The sequence below is a fragment of the Eutrigla gurnardus genome (genome assembly GCF_963514095.1).
Source record: "Eutrigla gurnardus genome assembly, chromosome: 10".
Classification (NCBI taxonomy): domain Eukaryota; kingdom Metazoa; phylum Chordata; class Actinopteri; order Perciformes; family Triglidae; genus Eutrigla; species Eutrigla gurnardus.
This window is the reverse complement of record NC_139924.1, coordinates 16,740,597-16,766,556: the sequence shown is the minus strand read 5'-3', so window position 1 is coordinate 16,766,556 and position 25,960 is coordinate 16,740,597. Positions and strand designations below refer to the sequence as shown.

General features: G+C 40.5%; 2 protein-coding genes across 4 annotated transcripts; one reads left to right on the top strand and one right to left on the bottom strand.

Moving 5' to 3' along the window:
• On the bottom strand, positions 1–11,355 carry capns1b (calpain, small subunit 1 b). 2 transcript variants are annotated; one of them, XM_084018792.1, is made up of 11 exons: positions 11,283–11,355; positions 7,444–7,498; positions 7,278–7,314; positions 6,470–6,562; positions 2,493–2,550; positions 2,243–2,307; positions 1,856–1,924; positions 1,672–1,750; positions 1,472–1,588; positions 1,232–1,290; positions 1–331 (listed from the first exon to the last, which is right to left on the bottom strand). In XM_084018792.1, exons 2-11 carry the CDS (start codon positions 7,488–7,490, stop codon positions 305–307), a joined length of 651 nt encoding a protein of 216 aa, XP_083874918.1. In that variant the 5' UTR covers positions 7,491–7,498; positions 11,283–11,355; the 3' UTR covers positions 1–304. The 2 variants fall into 2 exon arrangements, with proteins under 2 accessions (XP_083874918.1, XP_083874919.1); XM_084018793.1 differs by lacking the exon at positions 11,283–11,355 and adding an exon at positions 8,802–8,932.
• A 667-nt stretch (positions 11,356–12,022) lies between these two features.
• Positions 12,023–24,109, top strand: LOC311019646 (transmembrane protein 87A). 2 transcript variants are annotated; one of them, XM_084019237.1, is made up of 20 exons: positions 12,023–12,237; positions 13,727–13,799; positions 13,991–14,088; positions 14,553–14,672; positions 14,803–14,859; positions 15,559–15,624; positions 16,051–16,192; positions 16,737–16,798; positions 17,018–17,201; positions 17,279–17,378; positions 17,565–17,658; positions 18,979–19,049; positions 19,494–19,600; positions 19,677–19,735; positions 20,204–20,307; positions 20,402–20,475; positions 20,777–20,838; positions 21,818–21,870; positions 21,976–22,006; positions 23,443–24,109. In XM_084019237.1, exons 1-20 carry the CDS (start codon positions 12,100–12,102, stop codon positions 23,482–23,484), a joined length of 1,737 nt encoding a protein of 578 aa, XP_083875363.1. In that variant the 5' UTR covers positions 12,023–12,099; the 3' UTR covers positions 23,485–24,109. The 2 variants fall into 2 exon arrangements, with proteins under 2 accessions (XP_083875363.1, XP_083875362.1); XM_084019236.1 differs by lacking the exon at positions 18,979–19,049 and adding an exon at positions 17,724–17,803.
• The last annotated feature ends 1,851 nt before the right edge of the window (positions 24,110–25,960 follow it).

Genomic DNA, 25,960 nt, shown 5'->3' with positions numbered 1-25,960 from the left:
TGTGAGTTGTGCCACTTTATTCAGTTTCTGCCAAAAACCCAGACGTTTACATTTTTCCCTGATCATCAAATATATAAATCCGTAACATGGGGATGTTGCAGCGCCACCACCTGGCAGCAGCAGGACAGTGCAACAGCATCATCGGCTCCACTTTGGTCCCAGTTTGATTTTTCCTCCTTAACGCTAACATTTTGGTCCCGTTGCCATGACAACGACAGGGTTTCAAACACTATTGCACATCCACGAGAACACACAAATATAATGAGAGGTTGAGATGACGGTGGAGCAGCTTCCGTCCGTCACTTCATGAATACATCGTCAGCTGAAGCCACTGGGAGACAGAAACAGACCCATCGTCAGTGTCACGGCAGTAAAGTAAACGCCCTGCTGTCAAAACCATACTGAAGTATAAGTATAGAAATGTAGTTCAAGAAGTTAAAGTAGTTAAATGTTCCATGTCAGTGTTTTACTATTATATCTGATGTTTCGTGATTGATATTACGGCTGCATTGATGTGTATGTTTGAACAACTTTATAGACTGTATAAAACCATCATATGTTTGCAGGTCCGCTGTCCTGTGAGAACCTCGTATCTCTAAAAGGTTTTCAGCTTTGTTTATTTGGCTAAAGAGCTACGAGAATTTTCTCAACACATAGTTCATCACAAATATTCAACATCAACAAGCAGTGAAAAGTACAATGTTTCCCACTGAGATGCAGTGGAGTAGAAATATAAAGTTACATAAAATGGAAAATAAATAGTAAAACAAAAGGACTTGGTTAAGATACACCACGGGCCATTTCCACTAAAAATCCTATTTTCATTTTCTGTTTACTGTCCGGCCTCCATAATCCAGATGACAGAAGATCCGACTTGATTAAAATGTTGATACACTCTGATGTGTCTTCAGTTGTTACTTCACAGCAATCAGAAAATAAATGAGCTGTTACCTTACAGTCCTTGCAGATGCACTAAAAAGGTCCAAACTAAGTGTTTTTCCTGAAAAAATCATTTCATTTTTTACATTTTTATTGACAGTTAACATTATCTAATTGGCTAATATTATCCTAAAATGTGTTATACTAACATAATGAGAATTACAATAATCAATTTTTCTATTTCCCTCCTACACTCTTCGTACTGTAACTGCTGCACAACAATTTCCCACAGGAGAAATAAAGTTTGATCTCATCTTCATTGAACGGATTGATATAAAGACTATAGTTTTACCTCCTTGATGTCCAGGGAAATGGTGCCACTTTTGTCCTGATCCAGGGTCTTAAAGGCTCCTGCAGAACACAAACACATCATACAAACATAATGTACTATGTGTGATGACTAAATACAGTCAAATAAATATATTTTCTAAGTGAATACACATTATAGTATGACACTGAGAGACAAAGACTGAATTGGCCGCTGCTTAGATTGAATTCCCATGATTTCTGAGGGGGGGAGAGAGAGACTCACTGCACATGGCGTCCAGTCGCACGAGGCAGCCAATGAAATTGTCAAAGTCCATGCTGCCGTGCTCATCGCTATAGCGACGGATAATGAGCTTGTAGAGCTGATCGTTCAGAGGGAAACCTGCAAACAGACAGTCAGTTTGAAACTCTACACGCCGTTCACACTGATGCTCCTGGTTATTTAAGCACACGCAGAGTTCTCACCTGCAGCCTCGAAGGCACGTGGCAGTTCTCGAGCGTTGATGGTACCTGAACTATCGGCATCGTATTTTAAATAGACAGCCTGGAGACAATAAACAATGCAGACAAACAAAACAAACTCTTTTTAGCTGTTAGCATGTTGAAAATGACCTGAAGACAGTTACGTCAAAGAAGAAGGAGAACTGACCTGCCATTTCTTGATGTTTTCCCATGTGTACTTGAACTCGTGGAAGCCCAGTTTGCCTGTGCTGTCACTCTGAAGGGAGTCAGGTTAAAGGTCAAACTCAAAAGACCAGACCAGACCAGACCAGACCAGACATGCATGCACACACACACACACGCTACTGCTACTACTGCTATTACTACTACTGATCGTGCTACTACAATTATTACTTCCATACTGGTGTTAATGCTATTTACTAATACTAATAGCCTTCTGCTATAAAATCTACTATTAATACTAGTAGTGCTAAAACTGCAACTGCTGGTGCTACTGGTTAATGTTAATGTAAGTCCTGCAATGACTACTTGTACTAATGACATGAGGACTGTGTAATGTTTAGTGAAAGGATACGTCCATGACAGCGACCATGCTCCTGCAGGACTCTATGCTGAACCCGTCGGTCTTCAGGCCTCCATCTGAAACCAACATGAACCGATTTAAACTTCAAATAAAATGTAATCAGTAAGAAATATTGCAACATGTTGCAGGCGAGCGCAAAAACACAGTCGGGAGGACAGAATGAAAGGAAACGCTGTGAGAACGATAGAAACACAGAAACACAGAAACACATTCATGTAGAAGAAGAGGAAAGCAGACTCACGTTTGCCGATGACTTTGTTGAGGATGTTCTTCAGCTCATTGGGGCTCACCTCCATGTCCTGTTAGGGCGCGCGCACACACACACACACACACACACACACACACACACACACACACACACACACACACACACACACACACACACACACACACACACACACACACACACACACACACACACACACACACACACACCAGAAAGGGTCACACAGAGGAAATCACACAAAGTGAGTCACTGATCAAAGTGTGACTCAAACCAAACTCAAGCTGTTTCCTTTTAATTCTTTGATATTTTTCCAGCTTCTGACTCACTGTTTAAAAAAAAAAAAAAAACAATCTTCATAACAACTAGATTTTCTCCCTGTTGCCAAAAGCAACGAAATGCTTTCTCTGGACGACTTCTTTCACAGCACCATGTTATCTTACTTTGTAACTCAGTCCAAAAAGACAGATTTTTCTGGTGAAACTATGTGTGAGCAGTTGAAAGTGAATGGGCCGAAGGGTCTTTTGTTTCACATGATCACAAAGAAGTTATTTCATGGCATCAAAACAACAAACGGACTGTTTTCTTGAGATGAAAAGTTCATCAGAAAACCGTCATAAAGAAGAACCAGTTTTGAACCAGTATTATTTCAATTCAAACTAAAATATTTATTTTTAAATATGTTTTCAGCTGTCAAGCTTTTCCTCTTAATTGTACGATCAGGATGGTTGTGCAGCAGCGCCTCCACATGGGTAAAAACAGAATTGCACACGATCGATACAAACTCGTAAACATCAGAAACTCCCAGTAACTTCCTCTTTTTTGACGACTGGCCGGGAACATCCCAACCAATCAGGAGGTGCGTAGCATGAAAGGTTTGACCAGGAGAAACGTTATGAAAATCCATAATCTTTTTTGTTCTTCTAATCAAGTAAATAAGGTTTGAGTGAGGTTTCCCTCCGTTTTGGTTCTTTGTTCACCATGGAGGCATGACAGAAAAACAAGAAATAACAAAATATTTGATTTGTTATTTTCCAGCGTTGTTGTGACAGAATCGGGGTTTTTAATCCTTACAAAGTAACAGGAAGTTTCCAGAAAAGTCAACACACCTCGAGTGAACTCCACCCACCTGGATCTCTGCAAGGTGGGTGGAGACACTTTACTACAACCATCTTCATCCTCTTCATCATCACCCTCATTACTGCTGTGGATTTAGAAAATCCACCCACTGGCAGTCGGCTGAGTTCTGGTCTAACTGGCGTTCACACCCCTCTGGTGAGTCAGAGGAAACCTCAGACACACACACACACACACACACACACACACACACACACACACACACACACACACACACACACACACACACACACACACACACACACAGAGTACAACGCCCCTCTACAGTGCCGCCCTGCCAGACAATGGCAGGAATGCAGAGACAGAGCTCTCTCTCTCTCAGACCAAACCTGAAGCTGATTCTGCTGAGGACAAATACATGAATTCAGTTCTTCTCTCTGCAGGCAAAGACATGAAGGCCTGCTGACATAGAAAACTGTGGTGATGAGAGATTCATCCTCCATCTCCGCCCTCCGTGTCACTGTGAGCTGGAGAGGGAACTGTTATCATATACGATAAGGGATAATTACAGATACTATTTATAGGATGCAGATTGTAATGGACTAAAAAGTAACAAGAAACCAGCCTATAATCTCCATCAAATCTTTTCAAATCAGTATGCATGTATACAGTTTACTTTGCATACGAGGCTCAACATTGACGATTTAAAATATAAATTCCACTCCAGGGCATTCCCTGCTCTCTCCGATTTAATGCACAAGGCCGGAAATCACATAATTGGTTAAGATGCCATGATAAGGCTTCACATCCAATTGTTCTGACAAACTCGCTCCCATTTCTGGGCAGATTCCCTGACGATTTGACACAGCTTTTCTTCTCCATTTTGACCACGACAATGCATGAAATGCTCTCCAAAGTGGGCAGAGTTTAACACACAAGTACTTCAGTGTTCAAAGGACAACTTTCTGTTTCCTCCAACTCTCTCTTCATGTTCTTATGTTGGTTTTTCAGGAGCCAATCACACCGACACATCGTCCTTTCTTGTTTAATGTGATGCCATCGATGCAGCTGCCCGGTAGTTGCCTGTTTGATCCGGTTGGTAAGTATTTCACTATTTAAAGCTGCAGTTACGTGACAACAGAAACGTCCGGGACAAGATCTGGATTTCAGCTGCACAATATACTCTTACTTCTTATTGTCGCAATGTCAACTTAAGTGCACTTTAACATGTAAACTTCAATCGTTTTTATTATTATTATTGGTGCCTTTTATGTTCAGTTCAATTCAATGTTTAATTTGTGAGCTGAGTGCACTTAAATATCAGTTCATCTATTGCAAGTAATGCCAATATGGCATATTTTCCTCATATCAAGCAGCGCTATGAGCTTTAACCTGCTCATACGATGAGATGGAAATACATGTTTGTCTGGACACCTGAATCCAATCACTAACTAACTCGTTTTCTGGAGGGTGGAGTTTGGAATGCAGCCGACAGCAGGCAGACAGACAGGTGTGGTGAGCTGATGAAGGATCAGGAGAGAAGCAGAGGAAAAGGCGGACTGATAGAATGACAGACGGATCTTTAAAAACGAGCTGAGCAGCAGGACAGGACGAGTACTAAATCAGCGATCGGCCTCCACATGGACGCGTTACACTTCCTGGGTTCCGTCGAGGAGAAACTCCTGAAACAGGGCGCGGCTAAACGTTTCCTCCCTCTGATTAAAGAGAGGTATAGAAAGTCGCAACACTATTTCATGGAAATACATATGCACAAGAATGATTAAATTACACAGAATACAAACATACTCTTTCTCCTCAGATTAGATTCATACTAACGTATGACAAATACTACATGTTGCTGATTATAACTATGTAATGGAAACTAATCAGCAAGTGATCTGTTTCAAGAAAAACGTACAACAAACCAGCTGTTCTGAGAAAACGCAGTTTTCCTCTCCACGGTGAACGAAGAATCACAAAACAGAGAAAGTCCTGATGAACTGAAGTCAATGGGCGCCATTTTTAACTACAGCAAAATGACATCAATACATCCGTTTAAAACTACACTAGCTCAGTTCAATCTAAATAATATAATATTAATGAAAACGATTTAAAACTCTTTGGATGAGTAGAGTAGCGTGCCTGTGGTAGACTGTTGTGTATGTGAAGCATAAAACAACTTTATTATGCTGCACCGGTTGAGTGACAGTTTGTAAACAGATGTTTTCTGTAGTTTTGCCGTTGTTAAACTCGGCCCACTTTTACTTCAATTCATCAAGACCTTTTCCCTTTTGTGGTGTTTTCGTCAAGGTAACACATGGTGAATAATTGATATACAAACGGCCATGTAAGGGTGTCGTACTCCTTTAAGGCCTCAAATGACACAAAGCAAAGTAATCCCTCTGCTGTGACTGGAGGCGAGGGGTTGAAACGGTTAGAGACTGCTTCCTCTCTCTGGGCTACTAGTGAGGAACGACGGCGGTGGATTCTAATCTATTGAAGAAGTGAATCAAATGAAACGTTGTCAGTGGCCGATAATTAAATTCAATAATGTAAAGTTGGTTACAGTTTGGTTCAGGGATGCTCGGACGGCAGCTTATTTTTGTGTCTTATACTGGAACTTTCTTGAAGCACAAATGTATCTGTTAAATTGTCAAACATCATATGGAATTCATGGGATCAAACTATTATTGTATTTTTTCTAAAATAAAGTCCCAAGGGGAACAACAGAAGGGATTATCTTGAACTCTGCACGACTCCAAATAACCATACTGTGATTTTTAATTGCTTGTCATTTTGTAACCCAGTTTTATTTGGATAAATAGCTTTACTGGGACAAAAGGAAGCATGCAAACAGTGTAGCTGGTAGTGAAACACATGGTGGAGATAAATAATACATAGGAATATCAAGGACTCACCTCTCCAGCGAGCTGGTTGAAGACTCTCCGAAACTGTTTCTCCTCATCATTCTCGTGAGACTCGGCGAAGTTCAGAGGTCTGCGAGGTGGAGGCTACACACACACACACACACACACACACACACACACACACACACACACACACACACACACACACACACACACACACACACACACACACAGACACACACAGACACAGAGCTACTGTTAGACAGAGGAGTGTGTGTGTGAGGCTGCATGTAGACGTTCAGTGTGTTTGTTTGCTTATGAAATCTTCCACTGGGTGAAAGGAACGAGATTGAATTAAACCTCCTACATTCATACAGAGTGTCCCAACACCGACTACTTTGTTTGTCTTTCTTATTCATTCCAACATCAGTATCTTGAAACATACGTGTTATGTGAATGCATTGGGAAAAAGTTGCAGCAAAGTGCAGGTTAAACCTTTGGGAGAAACTCTCAAGTGATCATATCATATTTGCTTATCGTCCGTTTTGTCTCCTTTTTTTGGCAAATCAATTACACTCAAAATATGAGTGTATTGAGGAGGAGATATTCTGTAAGTATTACATGATTAATACTACATTATAATATGTGTATATAAACGTATCAATATTTTGCATATTGTGACATTCATAATGTTTAAATACACACATCTGGTGAAATAATAGGAAATTAGCTGAAATGGACACAAACATAATTATGGGTTTGAAGAAATGAAGAAGATGCTGTAAAGAACATACATGGAGCGTGAGTTCAAGTATGTGATCATATGAGTATGAGGTGGAGCTTCAGCTGTGGTACTTACAGGGTCTGCAGATCTAAACTGATCCGGGTCGATGTTGCTGTTGGGAAGAGAGAGAGAGATGTGATCAATAAGTGCAACCAGCACAGACATAGGTCCAGGACACGGTTAGCCTAGCTTAGCACAAAGACTGGAAAGAGGAGAAGAAGAAGATGCTGTTAAAGCTCACCTCACGACATCAAGGACGCCTTTGATTAAAGACTTGGCAAAAAACATCGTGCCGTCTGTCACAATAAAGAGAAAAATTCATCACAAGCCATACACAATAAATAAAAACATTTTCAAACAAAAACCTAAAACCTCTCCACAGCCCAACAAAGGAATAAAGTCATGACACAATATTTGATAGACATAAAATCAATCATATTTCAAATAACAGCAATACTAAGCAATAACTTTGAGGATGTCATGCAATGGATAATATGATGGATATTGACTTTCCTGCTGATTAATTTACACATGGAAATAACTTTACATGCTATGCTGCCTTCAGGTGACGGAGAGCAACCACGTACTGGTATTTTGTGTGTACAATACCAGTACTTGTATGTTTTTTATCCATCCGCACTTATTTTACAGCTGCAGCTCCTGCTCACTATGCAGGTTAAGATTTTATATTTAAAAAAAACATGTTTATAATTGGTTTAGAAGATATGATGTATTATTTCGGATTAAACTAACCAACACTTTATAAAGTTCATTATCTATTAATCTGCAGATGAATTTCTAGTTGTTCGGTCTATAAACAACCAGGTGATCTTCTGATGATGCTAATCTGTAGATATTTATGTGGAATACTGAATTGACTCAAAGAGACCACAAAAAAATACCGTAGAAGAAAATCCTCACATATGAAAACCTGGAAGTGTTTGGAAAACATCCAAACCAAATATGACAGCCAGTGACAACAATGCTGTTCATGTTTCAGTAATATCAGCACAGTAATAAATTATGCATTATATAACACTTTGTAAGGACGCTTTCTGCAAAATGGATATTTTACTTTGAAAAGCACATTTTGCTGCTAATTATTTTGTGCATCAGTAACATTTCCTTGCAATGGAGTATTTCTACAACATGGTACTTTGATTTGAATAACAGCTATATATTATATATATATATATATATATATATATATATATTCTTCCTCTGCCATCTGACAGTATGAAGCCAGCAACTCTTTACACTTTACTACGTCAACAGTTGGACCTTTTGGGCACGACTGCCACTCCTTGTTTGTTGGAAGTCAAGTAAGACCTGCATGAATGCAGCACTGGATTCTTTTTTCCACTCATGTTCTTTTCTTTTTTGTATTTTTCCACCACTGGTAACAAGACTGAACAATATGTGAACCCTTCACACGATCTATACAGTGTCGGGTTACCGGGGAGACACACACACACACATACACACACACACACTTTATAAACAACTAACATGTCACTGCTCAGACATTAGACCTGCATTTACACTAAAACACACTTAAAAACATGAGAAAAATACGTTTGTTTTTTTTAAAGTACTCACTGAAACTCGAGTTTCTGCTGAGGAGAGAGAGAAGAGGCTGACAGGGAGCGGGCAAGAGAGGTAAAGACACACTGAAGGAGAGAGAGAGAGAGAGAGAGAGCGAGAGGAAGGTATTCAGGGAGGAGGGCACTCCCACTTCCAGAGTCCACAAAACCAGTTGAGCAAAATATCTTAGTTCTTTTTCAATGTGTCATCTATTCAGCCCAGCCTAGCCCAGCCCAACACACACACACACACACACACACACACACACACACACACACACACACACACACACACACACACACACACACACACACACACACACACACACAGGGAGAGTCGGCCTCCAGGTCCTAATGCCGACCAGATTTCTGATTTACCAACAGACAATAAAAATATTTATGGTGCATTCAGGGGTCGGCAGGAAAGCTCAGACATCTAACACTTAATTTCTGAATTCTGATTATTCGACTGATTTCCATTAACTGCTTTACATTCTTAGCATTGTGTACATTGTGTACGTTTTTTTGCACCTTACTGACAGAAGAACTCGGCACAGGGCCCCAAGTGTCAGGGGCCCCGCTGGCTTTTGCCTACAAAGAGACACCTACCACCTCAAAATAATCACAAATAACATTAAATAACTATAAATAGTTCTTAAACTTAATCCATATGGTCGGTGTCTTGTAGGCAGATTCTTCTTGTTCCACTAAACCAGATCCAACCACCCTCAGTAGTCTGGCTGCACAGGGCCAATCCTCTGGAAATTATATCAGAGTTGATATCTTTGTTATTATTAGTTCAATTGTATCTTTTATTTACCATATTAGTCATAGATTGTATATAAGAAGAGGGCATCACCTACTGGTTTGTGGACTCAAGTTTGCCCAGCATACCCTGCTTTATGGACTATTTGACTCTAAATGGGACCATAATTTACTAAATGAACATCAGACCAGAGGAGTTGCCCCCTGATGGCGAGAATGCAAGTTGAAGGCACTTCAGCATTGGCTTCCTGATATTATCATATGTGCACCTTTTTGCAAGAAATCACAAAAAACAAAAATGCATTTAATATTATGAACAGATCACCATCAGAACTTCAAGCATAACCTTAAGGTCCTTAATGTTGGCAATCAACAACACTCAGCAGCATGACAGCCAAACATTATATTGGATGACACAGATGAGAATCTACTTTGCCTGAAAGTAAGATGAAGACAAATTTGTGTTTGGAGGTCAGATTAGGCCACAAACCCTTCCTGAAAACACACCCTGGTGCCTTTTTTCAAGAACTTGAAAAAGTATTTAACAAACACCATTACAAAGTTATGACATAAATAAGAACATAAGGTAACATATGATATATGTATTGGACTTAAAACATAAATAAAGCATGTAAACAAAATACAAAGAAAAATATTTTAAAAAGGTGAACCATGCTGATGCCTATTTGGAAAAAAAACGAGAGCGAGAAAGAAAAAAGCACGACAAATGGGCAAAGAATTTAGATTGTGTAACAGAAGAGATACATTTGCAGGTTTGTGTTTTGTTTTGAAAGGCCACCGGAAGTCAAAACGTGGTATGTGTAATAGTTTTTCTGATTTGACGCCAGTGGAGCGCACGTACAACTACGACTCTTTGCTGCCACCCGGTGGTCACATCGAGAAACTGCAAATCAATATCTATATGACTTGTTGTTAGCATTATTAGCACAGGTAACACAAGTGGCACCAGTACTGGTAAACAGTGTGTGAGTTGTTCAGGGAAGCGTTTTCTTGTTTGGAGATATCATGTCAAAACGTGTTTACTGCCATCCAGTGGTCACCGAGGGGAACTACATCAAAGTACAACATGATAGCACAGTGACACTTCCGGTCACACTTTAAACAATAAATGCTACCTATGCCCGAATAGCATTAAAGATAAAGCAAATTTCCGGACACCAGACTACGTTTTTGGAGGTAATCCTCATCGCATTTCCAAAATGGTATTGGCACGTGATGACAGACACCTGAACCTAGCTAGCTAACATGGCTTTAGTGACAGTTAGCATAGAAACGTCTGTTTCTGTGTATCATACGACCATTTCGTTATTTAATTAAATCCGGGAAAAACGGGTCAGAATTCCGTTTTTCCCCGGGGTTTAAGAAAGTTAAATGTGTTCTCTCGTTTCGTCTTGAAATGGGTTATCTAATAAACAAGGAAACCAAAACTAAAGAACACGTCTTCATTTGGTTTTTAGAGTTACTTTGTATTTAATTGTTACACAATTACGGTGATCTGCACCGTTCATTTAACATGCATTTTCTATTATAAATAGTCATTATTATTATAACCATAAGCACTGCCAACTTTGAGATTGAAGTCAGTGCATTAGGCTGTCTGTGACATCACCACACCGACCCAGTGGTCATCACTCTTCATAACACTAATGAAGAGTAATGTTTCATAAAACGTATATATATATATATATATATATTTTTTTTTTAAACTCACCAAGCGCTGCAGCTCCACCTGCTGCACAAATTTGTTGAGTGTATCCAGCGCTCCGTTTGGACACGATGACGGTCCGCTTGCGACTCGTTTTTGGCTAAAAAACAGCCATTAAAATCACTTACGCTCGTTGCTACTGCTTCAGTTACACGAACCTCTTCAAAAAGAGGAAAACACAAACCGACACACTACACTCTGTTTGGGGTGACCACGTGACAAACCACTGACGGAATCATGACAAAATACATTAAGTAAAGAGTATCTGTCGATGATTTGCAATATATTACTGCCATTCATGATTATTCTATGGTTGAGAGGTGTTTTGATGACTTGATCTTGCTACATGTCTGCCTTGGGGCTGGTGCTGTAAAACCTTCTGGTTGAAGTGAGTAAGTGATACTTATATTTGTCAAAGGGAAAACATCATGTATTTGTTGATGCTGCCCTCCGGTGGTCACCGTGAGGAACTACAAAAACATTTGTCAAGCTAGATATGATATCATAGACCATTTCCGGTTAGTAATTTCAAAATAAACCCAAGTGCTCGAACTATAGCAATTACTACTGAAAGAAAAGACATGTAACTATCTTGTTCATTATTACCTTGTGGTCACAGTTATAGACTGTTCAGTCAGTAGTGATAAATACCGATTTTCTATGTATTTCTTTTTTAAATAACAGCTTTACAAAAATATATTTAACTTCCCACGGTCCCTGAAGGCATCAATCCTCGCTTGGCAACGTCAGCCGGAACCAGGAAATATCCAGTTGCCGCGGTGGCTTTTGCAGTTTTGGGTTTATTTTTTGTCCTGGCTCACAAATGGCGGGCTCCAACGCTCCGGATGGAACCGGACCGGGACTACGGTCCTCGGTGCTGCTGCTGGTGGTGCTGATGGTACTGATCGGACCCGTCAGTGCCGTGTCCGAACCGGGAAAATGGATCCTGAACGTCGACGGCGTGAGTTTCCTGTTTGTGTTGCCGACACATTAAATGTTGTTGTCGGTGTGTGTGTGTTTCAGCCATGGGTGTAGAAAAGAACGGTTCTGTTTCAGACATGGGTGTAGAAAAGAACGGTTCTGTTTCAGACATGGGTCTATATAGAGAACGGTTCTGTTTCAGACATGGGTGTACATAGAGAACGGTTCTGTTTCCGACATGGGTGTACATAGAGAACGGTTCTCGTCTTAGCTGGACGTTCCACATGTTAACAGGTGGGAGAGGAAGCTCAAGGTGTTGACGTGGATCACGTCAGAAACACGTCAACACCGTTAGGTCGCTAATGACACAAGTGAGTACGTGCACGTTTACTAGTACTACAAGTAGGCTACGCCTGCGAGGAACTTTTTATTCTCTGTAACTGAACACGTCCTCTCCACAAACGTTACAATCCAGAGGGAAATGTTGTGACTTTACTCTAACATCACATTTATAGATCAAAAATTATAAAGCTTCACAAACCAGGAAATAAATTGGTATATTTTCAAGCAGTTATGTTTTATTCACCAAAACATCACAGCTATTTTCCAAAAATGACACAAAAAACCCAATGAGTACTATATTATATATCTTGTACAGTCATGGGAGAAAGAGAGTACACCCTCTGATGCCCAGGTCCCCCAACACCCCCCATCCTCCCCCATCGTCCTCCATCGTCCCCCATCGCCACCCATCGTCCCCCAACGTCCCCTATCGACCCCCATCCTCCCCCATCGCCCCCCATCCTCCCCCATCGTCCCCCAACGTCCCCCATCGCCCCCCCCCCCCCCATTGGCGATTGATTAATTCAATAAATCAGTGTGATTTTCAGACCATAAATAATCTGCTGTGTTTCAGGCCATGGTGCTACAGTTACGTATTTCAGCATATCTACAAGCAAGCAACACACAGCATTCATATACCGGCATCTTTTTATCCTGAAACTCAAAACTCCCACAAGAAACTCTCATTCACTCTCATTTCTTCCATTCAGCGAAAAAACACAATTCCAACATTGGCTTTGATAATTGTGAGTAGTTCCCTGTATGGTAACTGCTTGTTCTCACGGTTGAACAGGAAGCTCTGCGCTGTGCATGTCTTGAGAAACACGTTCATGTGAAGTCGATGAAATCACACTGGACTGAGCTTTAACGCCATAAACGCTGCTCATTGAAGATTTGGTATTGATTTATCTCTGTTACAGTGATGATGATGTATATTTATTTTGTTTGACATATGGACAGAAAAACCACAGTGAAATGTTTAGTTGTTAAAAATAGGAACAGAGCATAGTCTGCAAAGTAAACATAATTTTGAGTAGCAGAATTGAACTTTTTGGTAATTCTTGTCCAAGTGATGTTCTTTCAGTAAGTGTTTTGTAAGACTGACAAAGATCAGGTTTAATTACATGTGTGAGGTCTTATTTTCACCAGCAGACGTCCAATAAGCTGTTTGGGTTTGTTTGTTCCAGGAAACTTTGAAGAAGCAGAACTTCTTCTTCTTCACTAAAACTCTGTTCAACAGCAGCTTCATCCACCTTAAGCGTGAGTAGACAAATATTCTCTCTTCAATGCCTTTAAAAAAGGGGCAGTGGGACATTTTAGGAAATCCTCCTGTGGACAGTTTTATTCAGTGTCACTTGAGAAGATGAACATCAGCCTCATGCCTGTGAGTCCTGAAAGAAGTCGGTTTAGACTGTTTCTTTAATGTGATTGGTGTTCTCCCGTGTGGTCAGCGTTGGCAGAGAGCTGTAACTCGTCTTCGCCCGTCCAGCTGAACGTCTCCTGGTATCTGAGGAACTCGCACTGCTACGACGAAGTCTTCAGCCTGGACGTGAGACACGACGTTTTCTACTGAACTCAACCTGAAGTCTCAGGTCCACATTCAGGACTTTATGTATTTAGATACATATTTAGATTTTACAGAGACGTTCTTCTACAGATGTAAAGTAGCTTATAGCTGATATGTTTATATATATATATAAACATACATACACACACACACATTTTGTGGCTAGTTAAGTTATTTAGTTATTTATTATTGATTTATTAATTTAAGCTTATCAATTTTAGTTGAATTTAAAAATGATTTCATTGCTTCAGCTAAAAACAAAAGAAAAGAGAGAGAGAAGAGAAGTCTGCTTGCTGTGAACGCAGATCAGAGCTGTGTCCATAGCAACAGTCTGCTCTAAAGAAATAAGAGATCAGACCAGAATCAAATCAGAGCCGTGTAATAAAAAGTGACCCGTCTCTCTGAAATGTTTCTGTCTGTCTGTCTGTCTGTCTGTCTCCCTCCAGACGGCCCGGGCAGCAAAGTACTTCAAGTCGACAGACGTCAAACGAGGAGGAGGAAGTGGATATTATGTTTTTCATCAATATTCTGCCATCACCTGCCAGCCACACATGAAGCCCAACACGGTGAGACACACACACACACACACACACACACACACACACACACACACACACACACACACACACACACACACATACACACCCCCACACCAATAATAAAGTGAATGTATGTGGTGATTGCATTCATTTTCAGTTCAGCCTGGCTGAGTTGGAGATGAAAACACGACTGACAGAAGCGCCGCAGCAACAGGTGAGACACTTTATGTTTCCGTCTCTCTACCTGTCCGTCTCAAGCAGAGCTGCTCGGAGGAAGCAAATGGCAGCCGACCAATCACAGGTTACGTTGTTGTACAGCAGCTGCTTTTAATTCTTTTTCATTCTTAAACACAAGGTGGAGGTCAGCAGAAACTATCACGTTCATGTCCATAAATTATATATTAATGTAAATATCGTGACAGGGCTTGTTGTCAGAGTTGGTTGTGTTGGAGTAGAGAACGTGTAACTTGGTGTCATCGTAAAGACGATCGTTGTCATGGCAGAATATTTAGCTGACTTCAACAATGTGAGATTTCAGAATAAGCCTTCTGAGCTCGACACAATAGTAAACAGACGGGATCAAATGGAAGTAAAGACGTGTGTTATTCCTCTGGAGGGTCTTTTCCATAATCTACATGAATACTTGAACACTTAAAACAATCAAAACCTGTCTGTGGCAGAAACAAGCACTTTTAGTGGACGTACGTTGCCACGAGTGATTATATTAAAGCCTGAAACGTTGACCCCATTCAGACACAGAAACATAGTTGTAATAAACACAGTACAGTAAAAGAAACCTGCAGGACATTGAGGAGTAGAGGATACGATCCTTTAAGAAAACTATCACATTTTAGTCATATTATTAATTTTTTTTATGTCACCATGTGAACGATGCTTTTTGTCTGTCTTTCAGCCAATCACAGAGAAGACTTCAGGCAGGAGGAGGAGGAGGAGTGACGTGGAGCCTCCGAAACCAAAGGTAATGCACATCCAACTCACTCATCCTGCAGAGCGGAGAGTAGAACACGCAGTAAAGAAAATAATACACACAGTAGAGTAGAACACGAGGTTACACCTGCAGAACGTACAGTTCAACGCAGAACCAGCGAGATCCAGTAGAACATTAACAGATATGGGAAGCAATAAGAGGGCTGTTGAGCACGTGGTTCAGGAGAGGAATGTGGGATGACAACATGCATCATGATGTCCTTATATGTGCAGGAGAATACAACAGCAGCATTTATTAGACCATGCAGGAAGAATGCCCGTAGAATGAAAGTTCCTCGGGTTGACAGGACCCTGATATCACTCCTTTAAACCCTCTGCCATCTGAGTATTTCTACTGTGTATTTATTGGTTTTAGTCTTAGTGTATTTATGTGCACTAAAATGCATACATCCATTAGGTGGCGGCTCCTACTCACATCGATGTGGTGGCAGAGAGCTGGGAGGACGGACCCTACATGTTCATCCTGAGTATCAAAGAAATCAAAGACAAGAGCCGAGCCCCCGAACCCGTTACCCCCCCAGCACCCTGGAGCCTACAGCGTCAGTCACACACACACACACACACACACACACACACACACACACACACACACACACACACACACACACACACACACACACACACACACACACACACACACACACACACACACACACACATTGTCCTGCTTGCTATGACAACACTTTGGAGTTCATTCGTGGTTCTCTTGTTTACAACACTATGTGGTTCAAGTGTTTTAAGGGCAGTTTGAATGCTGTCGCACAAAACCGAAACAAACGTACAAAACTGATTTTTATATATATATATATATAGTGGCTTGACTAGATGCTGAATTTCCCTCAAAGTTGAGACCAAGTCCCCAAGTTTGGGTTAAATGTAGAAAAAGCATCCGATCTCATTTTACTCAGATGATGACCTAACACTTGTTCTATTTTTAGCTCTTACTTTATCAGCAATGATACGTTGTGGTTTCTTTGTTTCCTTCTTTTGACAAATGTACTTATTGTAAGTCGCTTTGGACAAAAGCGTCTGCTAAATGACCTAAATGTAAAATGTGATCTGATAGTCTGTTTGTGTTTGCAGTGCAGATCAGCATGAAGGGTCCTCATGACTTCATATCAGCAGCTGAGTGGCCTATGATGGTGGTAAGTACACAAGACAACACTTAAAGATCGGAAATCAAACATGACCAACTGACCGACTTTGGTGAAATTTAACGAAAACAAATGAATAAATCACACAATAAAAGCACATAAAGCTCCCAAAATGCACTTCAAACCATCCAAATACGTTTAAGAATCCATTTTTTCTTTCTTCCACAAGTTTTCCCAAAGTGAATGAAATCTCTCTGTGAATGTCTCCAGTTCTACATGGTCATGTGTATCGTGTACGTGCTGCTGGCGGTGTTGTGGTTGGTCCTGTCGGCGTGCTACTGGAGGGATCTGCTCCGGATCCAGTTCTGGATCGGAGGAGTCATCTTCCTGGGCATGTTGGAGAAGGCGGTCTACTACGCCGAGTTCCAGAGCATCAGATACGACGGCTTGTCAGGTCGGTGGTTTCTCTGGACTCACTGTGGGCACAGCGGAGCGGCAAGAGATGACATGTTGTCATGTGTCCTCCTGCAGTCCAGGGGGCGGTGGTGTTTGCTGAGGTGCTCTCTGCGGTGAAGAGGACTCTGGCCAGGGTGTTGGTGATCATCGCCAGTCTGGGATACGGCATCGTCAAGTAAATCTTCTCTCGCAGTCATTTCAATATCATAGAAATTAATCAGATTTAGACTCTTATCTCGTTTTGAAGGACCAACATTTTTACTACTGTACAAATATTTTTAAAGATAATTTTCAGATAATCTTTACTCCGTAGAAATGTTGTGAAATGCCCGTCACTCATCACTTCCTGTCCTTCCACCAGGCCCAGACTCGGCGCGCTGCTCCACAGAGTAGTCGGGGTCGGTCTGCTCTACTTGATCTTCTCCGTCGTCGAGGGGATCCTACGAGTCAACGCTGTAAGTCTGAAGCACGCTCTGGTTCTTGTTGCGTGGGTGTGCGTCTAACCTTTTCCTCTCTGTAGGATCGAGGCGACAACACCAGCAGTAGACTCTTGTGTGACATAGTTCTGGCCTTCACGGACTCCTGTGTTGTCTGGTGGATATCCTTTAACATGTGTATGCACACACACACCACACGTCATCAGATGATTAATTGATTAATTATTTAAAGCTTAAACTGATCAAATGTTTGTTGAACCACAAAGAAACAAATCAAATGGTCACAAAGGTATAAAACAAAAATAATAGTCAGATTAATGGATTCAGATCAAAGCTCAGAAGATAGAGGTTTTTCTATTGCACATAACTTCTTTGCACCAACTCTGTTCAATGCTTAATTCCCTCAAATACCAGGGACAAGACGAGGTGATGGAAGTTTGCAATGCTAAGAGAAAGTACTGTATATACTATAATGACATCCTACTAAATTCTCTGCATTTGCACTCATTTACTATGCTCATTTCTATCCAACAGCTATTAATAATAGAAACCAAAGTCAAATGCTACATATTTTCCGAAGCAGAAACAACTACCAACTACAGAGAAACTGTTCAAGATGGAGGAGAGAGACAGAACACTTATGAGAGTACAGGCCGGCTCTTCCAAACCTTGAACTTTAGAGCGACCTCAATACTTTCACAACCAGGTCTACGATTAAGAACCAGATAAATCCCTTCACTTGATGCTTGAGTTTATAGTATTTTCACACTTGTAGGAGACTTTTTTTATGATGACCAGCCACCATTCAGCAAACCAAGCAGCGATAAACAGGGCGATAAAAGACAAACGTCTGTCTGTCTTTATTTCACAGCAAATTTGGTGTTCCCTTCCACTGTGTAGCCAATTTGGTGACCTGCGTTCTATGTTGTGTCCAGAAGGTAGTAGTACACTATCTGGGTACTCGTCATTTCTGCTCGTGGTTTGCTCTGAAGGTTTGACTACAGGAAGTTCTCTGCGTTTGTGTTTTATTCCATTTCAGCACATTGGTTTAAATGCGATGGGGTAAACCCCACCCACCTGATGCACCCAGTTGAGCCAAACAAACATTTCAGAATTAACTGCAGCTGCATAGTGAGTGTGGTGCACTGTGTCTGCATTTCTGTTCTCCCCTCCCAACCCTCTCTTTGACTCTTCCTACCGTCACTCTGTCGAACAATCGCTCACCCTGTCCTCCTTTCACATCCTGCTCTCTTGCTCTCCGTACGCTCTCCCTTCTTCTTTTCTGCTGGGTTTTTTCTCACCCTTTTTTCTTCTGTCATTCTTTTTCTTTCCCTGTAGGCTGACGGTGATGTAGTTCTCCTGGCTGCTATTCCTCTGGCTGTGCTAGACTCTACCCTCTGCTGGTGGATATCCATGACTGCATCTCCCCCTTTTTAGTCCAACTCTCTCCTCCCTAACTGTTTTTCCATTTGCCATAATTTTCTTCTTTGTTCGTCTACGTGTATAGTTTTGTGCCCAGCAAAACCCCTACACACTCAATGCTAATATCAAGTAATTCATTATAGTTTAACACACGTATAATATAAGTTTTCTAGTATTAGACATTTCTGCAGATGTATGTGCAGCATGTGAACTTTAAACACTCTAGGACTAATGATAACGCAAACCTGAACAACCAAAGGAGTTTAAGATAGTAAATATGTGATCTTTACTCCAAGGGATAAACCTCTTAGTTTTATCTTTGTTGTGTAATTACTAACAGTAAGACATGATCCGATAGAGTGATCCAAAGCTGGAGATGAAAATCCAGCAGTTAGTGTTTATGTTGAAGTTCCTTGACTGTGTCGTCACATCTTTGTGAGTCTGGCTCAGACGATGAAGCTGCTGAGGCTGAGGAGGAACGTGGTGAAGCTCTCTCTCTACAGACACTTCACCAACACGCTCATCTTCGCCGTCATAGGTACGGAAAACACTCTGTCTTTAGTGTTTGCTGAAACACATGTGACTTCTTTAAAGCTTGTATGTGTGTTTTTCAGCATCCGTCATCTTCATCATTTGGACCACCAAGACCTTCAGGATGTCTAAATGTCAGTCTGTGAGTACATGAGATGTTGGATTAAAAGAGCAGGATTTATCTAGAAATATCTAGACCGGGAAGGTCCCATGATTTTCCGATATACCGTAGTCATAAGCCATAAGTAATAAGGGCTGTCAGACAAAGGGACTTTTGGTCCAATGAGACATTTTTCGGACTATTGGCAGTTCAGAATAATGGACTGTGAGATGTGTTGTAATAATCTCAATTTATATTTAAAATTGGTCATCTAATAACGTTAGTTTTTGGTAGCCTAATTATGCGGAGCCGTACCGTTCATTAGGATATTTCACATTTCACAATTAAATTTCAATTTGGTGTTTTTTATTTTAATTTATCTCAGGGAGGCCAGCAGAGAAATAAATGTTTTCCATCTTCAGTCTTTTTTCTTCCTTTCAATGCTGTTTTTTTATTTTGAAGTGTTTTCATTAATAAAAATATCTTGTGTGTGTGTGTGTGTGTGTGTAGGACTGGAGGGAGCTGTGGATAGATGACGCGTTCTGGCGCTTCTTGTTCTCCATCATCCTATTGGTTATCATGTTCCTATGGCGACCGTCCGCCAATAACCAGAGGTGAGGGGGGATGTCAAGTCTCTTCTTTGACACTTTTTCCTCGTTGTAACTGTAAAGTAAAACCAGTTTCTCGCTCGTTCTCTGCATTTGTCAGGTACGCCTTCAGTCCTCTGTTGGACGAAGAGAGTGAGGAAGAGGAGAAGGAGCCCATGATGAATGAGGCTTTTGGTCAGAAACTTTACTCCTTTTCTTCCTCTCTCCTTCCTCACCTGTTGCCTCCTCTTTTATCCTCAGTGCTCCTCGATTTAGTTAGTGTGTCTAACTAACCAATTAACTAGCTAACTGCTAATCATCACTGTAAATGTGCCAGTTTAACAGTTGTAAAAATAATTTAGTTAGTCTTCTGTATATGATCAGCTATCAGTAAATTAGGATTCGTGCAAAGTTCTAAATGTGGGTTAATTACGTCCTCGCACCCGTATTTATTTTTCATCTAAGTGTCTTTGTGTTTTTACTCCGGTGTCTCCAGAGGGGATGAAAATGAGGGGCGTGAAAAATGAGACCAACGGTACGGCCAAAGCCAACAAAGTGGTGAGTGACAAACAGCTGCAATGCAATTAATGTGCATTGTCCCTTTTAAATAAATACATCTAAAAAGAAAAAATCTATTAATCCCAAAATAATTTGATAGATGGTGGTTGTCCCAGTTTTAATTTAGATTAGATTATTATTTCTCCACAGTTTTGAGTGCAGTAGATCATATGTTTCTAACAATACTGTGACAGGGGACTGTGTGACACAGTTAAGGGACGGATATAAAAAACATCCAAAATGTACTGCAGATGTGTATTCCCACGTGTTAGTTGACCATATATTCTGGGCTGCACGTGGATGGTTCACACGTAATGCGGACCCTCGCAGCCACTCAAACGTGAAGCGTATAATTTCAGCTTTGGTTTGATAACTGTAGTATCTCTCCAAAATGATAACTGCAGGTACAGCTCAGATATTCAGCACTTTCCTTTATGAAAGAAAAGCACCAAAATGGCCTTTTGTGCAATTTAAATAACTGCAGAGGTGGGATGTAATGAAATACAAATACTTTGTAGGCCAATACTTTAGTAGATTTTCAGGTATCTGTACTTTACTTGAGTATTTATTTTTCTGACAACTTTTTACTTACTACGCTATACATTTTTAAAATAATAATCTGTCCTTTCTATTCATTACATTTTCAAAACAGGCGCGTTACTTTAGTTTCAATGCATTTGAGGGTAATTATGATTATTATTTTATTTCTTATTAATAGGACGAGAGATTCAGTCAGCATTGCAAAATAAAAAGCTAATAGAAATTACTTTTTACTTAAAACTTTGAGTGCATTTCAGAAGCTGTATTTTTCCACTTTTATTTGAGTAAAGAATCCTGACTTTTCCCAGAGTCTTCTTGAACACACATATCTGTACTTCTACATGACTAGAGAATGTACTTCTAACACCTCTGCTTGGTGGTGAGTGCCTCGACTGATTGACCTTCTAAAAGTCCCTCATGCTCTGTAATCTTTTTCTAGGATGAGGATCTGAAATGGGTAGAAGACAACATCCCTTCATCTATGGCAGATGTGTAAGTCGTCATTATCGCCGTGAAGTCAGAATGTTGGTTGGATTATTACATATCAGAAATGATCATAAATGACTGCTGATTAAACTTGATGTTTTATCCTCACAGCGCCCTGCCCCCCCTGCTGGACTCTGATGAGGCAAGTAATCTGGTCTTCTCATTTCATTACAGAACTTTGCTGTAACCACACACAGACCATCAAATAAAATCTATATGGGCCCTGAGATCATTTCACGGTCAAATAAAAGTATTCATTATCAAAAACAGTAGTATATTTACTGGCCAGTAAGCAGGAAAAACTACAGATATAGATTCAGGGAGTTTAGATAAAAAATTAGATGCACCGGTCAATCGACTGCCATGACGAGGAGAGATGATTCAACAAAGAAAGACACCCGTCTTATTTTTATTTTGTTCTTGTTGTTAATGTTTCTTAAACTGATCCTTTTTTATTATATATTTTTTTGGTTTACTGATTTATTTAAAAAATATACTCACGAGATTTAGGAGACGTGTTCAAACACACACACTTGTTCATAATATTTGTAATTCTGATTCAGAGCAGCAGAGGGTGACAAACAATCAAGGCAGATAGCAGCTGTTGCCGCGGTTACGTCACACTGTCATTTATTCTCTTCTTTGTTGTCATGGCGAGCAGGACAATGCGACTGCAGCCTGCGTGCGTGTGTGTATTTTGTGTGTGTGTGTGTGTGTGTGTGTGTGTGTGTGTGTGTGTGTGTGTGTGTGTGTGTGTGTGTGTGTGTGTGTGTGTGTGTGTGTGTGTGTGTGTGTGTGTGTGTGTGTGTGTGTGTGTGTGTATTTGGGATGTTTGTGCGGCTGCAGCCATTAATGATCATCTTGAACAACAAAAATAAAATACTAAATCACTTATTTATCTAATGTCAAACCTAAATCCACCGTCACAATCTCTTTAATATATTTAAAATCTGTTTCTTATATTGTTTCTCCACCATTTTCTAAATTATTTACCGTTTGATCTCTAAACCTTTTTTTTTTAAAGTGACCCAGCAATCAGCAAAGTGCCTCTTATGTAAGCTGCTGTATGAACACTGAGAAAGTATGAAGTACTTCCTCTATGTTGTTTGTGTGTGAAGGAATGAAGGCGGGAAGGGAACGAGTCAAAGTGGACAAAGGAAAGCAGGGATTAAAATGTTGCTTCCTTCAGACCTATTAGCTGTAGTCGGCATTGAGGGTTTTAAAACACACGTACTTTTTCTGTCACATCAATGATGTTGTGTTTTTAACTGCAGGGTGTTTGACACATGATTGAACATTAACAATGTAATGAATCTCCTTTATTAGATGATCAAATAAAGGGGAACATACTGGGAGATTATGTAATGCACTCTTCTTATTTAAGAGTTAAACTAACCTGCTTATTAGCCCTATAATGCCAAATTATGTAATTCATCATGATTAAGGGGGAGTTAAAAGGAGATTGCTTTACCCTGCCACTGCCTCAATGCTCATACTCTTTTAAAAGCCTCGCTAGCATCACAGCATTCTTTTGGTTATTGGTCTTTCAAGAATTTGTTCATGTGTTTTCTGTTGCAGGAAACCTTGGTGACTAGGTTTGAGATGTCCAAGATGGAGTAAAGCAGAAGAGGAAGGACGAGCAAATGGAGAAGAGGGTTTGAGAAACCCAATCCTGGTAAACGGACGCATGAATAATACAGATTAATGTTGATTTACGGGATGGATTAAAAGGACATGCGTACATGTGAGGAGGGAAATACGAACTGATGGATGAAAGAGGGAACGCAGAGAAGTTTTTGCTTTCGGAGACGGTGATGTCTGTGTGATTTAACCCCTGACTTTATGAGCTTTGTAAGCCTTGATTGTACATACACTGGGAGGAGAATCGATCACAGCAGCACACAGATTATTTTTTATTTTTGTTGCCTGTTTGTATTTATATTTCCTATAATACACACACACAGTATATTTTGACATTTGATGCTAATGAGGTTCTCTGTGACAGAGCAGCTTGTTTGCCTTTTCACATTTTGTGTTTTCACTGTTACCACAACCGGAGCTCTCCCTGTCAATGCTGTAGGGGCGTTGAGTTGATACTCGTGATTGTGAAAAAGTTTATAAATTGCTTTCTCGTTCACACTTTTTAGAGTTGCGAGGTTTGTCAACAAATGTTGTTTTGGTTTTGGATCCATTTGGTTCCAGTGCACCTTGAACCATTAAAACTATTCATATTTGGATAAACTCACACAGACTGTGTATGGAAATGATTTTATTGTTTGAATTTCATGTGTCTGCTTCAATCGAATTTTACATCAACAAAAGTGGATTTACTGAATCAGATAAAGTTTAGAACATATTTCATATAATTCCCATCAATTTCATGTCATGAGAATCACTATCAGGCTGTTCAACTGATGTCTGAGGCAGCTTGTAAGAGAAGGCCCTCTGATTGGTCAGCTCTTTATCTTTGACTTTGGTGATTCTCTGACTTTCAGCACCACCTGCAGGTTGACACTTTGGGAAATATGATTTCCATGAAATGTAGCTATTCATGGTGGCCAGAGGTTGAACCCGAGTGACTTTGGTCATCCCCGGATTTTTCCTCTAGTGCCACCATAAGGTTGACATTTGTGCTTTTGAGTGAGATATCTAAAAAATGTGAGATATCTGAAAAACTAAGACATAGAATTTACTACATATATTCATATCACCTTCAGTATTAATGAAACTCTTGATCCATCACCATCGTCTGGTCAGAATCTAACTATAAAGCAAGAAATCTCTGTGTGAATGTGTGTGGTCCATTGCATGTCTCGAGAACTGTTCATCTGAGATACCTCACACTTGCTGGGTGCATTGATGAAAGCCCAAGGGAGTGCTGTGTTGAATTTGGTGCAGCTTTGGAGACATTCAACATTAAAGCTGCAAGATACTGGATTGGAAGCATTTACATTGCCTCTCGACGGCTCTCAACATGGGGACGGCAAGCTGGTGGCACACAGGTAAGGGAGCTAGCACGGCAAACACCAATAGTGGGGTACACTCACAAACAAGCAGACACGGCCAACCTGGCTAAACCAAACACATCTCTATATATTTACATACACAATAGTTATTTGATAATAGATTCATTTTATAAACAGCTCCTTTTAATAAACTTTTAAAAAGGAGTGACCAGAACTTGCAGTAGGGGCGGGGCTTCATGGCTCCGTGGACTGAGTTGAGCATGTCATCCACAGCGCATTTATATCCACTTTAGCTCCTGGATATAAATAAAAACTTTACAACCAAACTCTTCTTTACTTCCCTGGAGTCAAAGAGCAATGAATGGTTCTCCACAACGCTGCACACTGCACTCCGGGGGCCAAGCAATCAGCCCACTCCGGAGGCACACACGCTCCAAACGGCTGTGCAATCCCAACGGCCTCGCTGCAGGCAGCGATACCGGGAGCCAAGCAATCGGCCCACTCTCAATGGGCACTGCACAATTTTTTTTTTCTTTTACTAATGGCATTTCCATCAGCCTCAGCTGTGCTTTGTTTCAAGTGCTAATAATGTTAGCATGCTAATACACTCAACTAAGAAAACTGGCTTGTTGTAGGAACCCAGATTACGGACTACTGAATTTCCTCTCACTCTGCTGTAGTACAGTATTTATATTTTAGCTGCACTCATAAAGGAGATTTAGATAAGACATGTCTGTCAGCTAGAATGGTTTCATTTTACATCCAATGTGCAGTACAGAGACACATACTGAAAAATGACACTTCATACTGTGGCATAAAATCCAAAATAATGCAAATGTCAGGATTTCAGAATGTTTTTATACTTGAATATCTGCCACAATGTGACACCTCAGAGTAGTCTCTGTTAGAGGGGAAAGTAATGAAAAAGGATTTAATAGTTAAACATCTGTTCCTTCTGAATTGTTCAGTCTGCAGGCAGGTACCGCATCAAGTAATTACACTGATTTAAAAGTCTGCGAATATGTTTGCCGTTCACAAATCTAAAAAAGACGACGAGTGTATTTGTTTCAATTGTGGACGTCTCGGTTTGGACAGAAACTCTTCAGTTTGACGTCTCTGCATTTCATATC

Coding starts and splice junctions, on each gene's coding strand:
- capns1b (XM_084018792.1), bottom strand. CDS start 7,490: ATGTTTTTTGCCAAGTCTTTAATCAAAGGCGTCCTTGATGTCGTGAG. Junction 2,551..6,469: donor TCAACCAGCTCGCTGGAGAG/GTGAGTCCTTGA, acceptor GCGCCCTAACAG/GACATGGAGGTGAGCCCCAA. Junction 1,751..1,855: donor AAAACATCAAGAAATGGCAG/GTCAGTTCTCCT, acceptor TATTGTCTCCAG/GCTGTCTATTTAAAATACGA.
- LOC311019646 (XM_084019236.1), top strand. CDS start 12,100: ATGGCGGGCTCCAACGCTCCGGATGGAACCGGACCGGGACTACGGTCC. Junction 13,800..13,990: donor CAGCTTCATCCACCTTAAGC/GTGAGTAGACAA, acceptor CCGTGTGGTCAG/CGTTGGCAGAGAGCTGTAAC. Junction 19,601..19,676: donor GCTCATCTTCGCCGTCATAG/GTACGGAAAACA, acceptor TGTGTTTTTCAG/CATCCGTCATCTTCATCATT.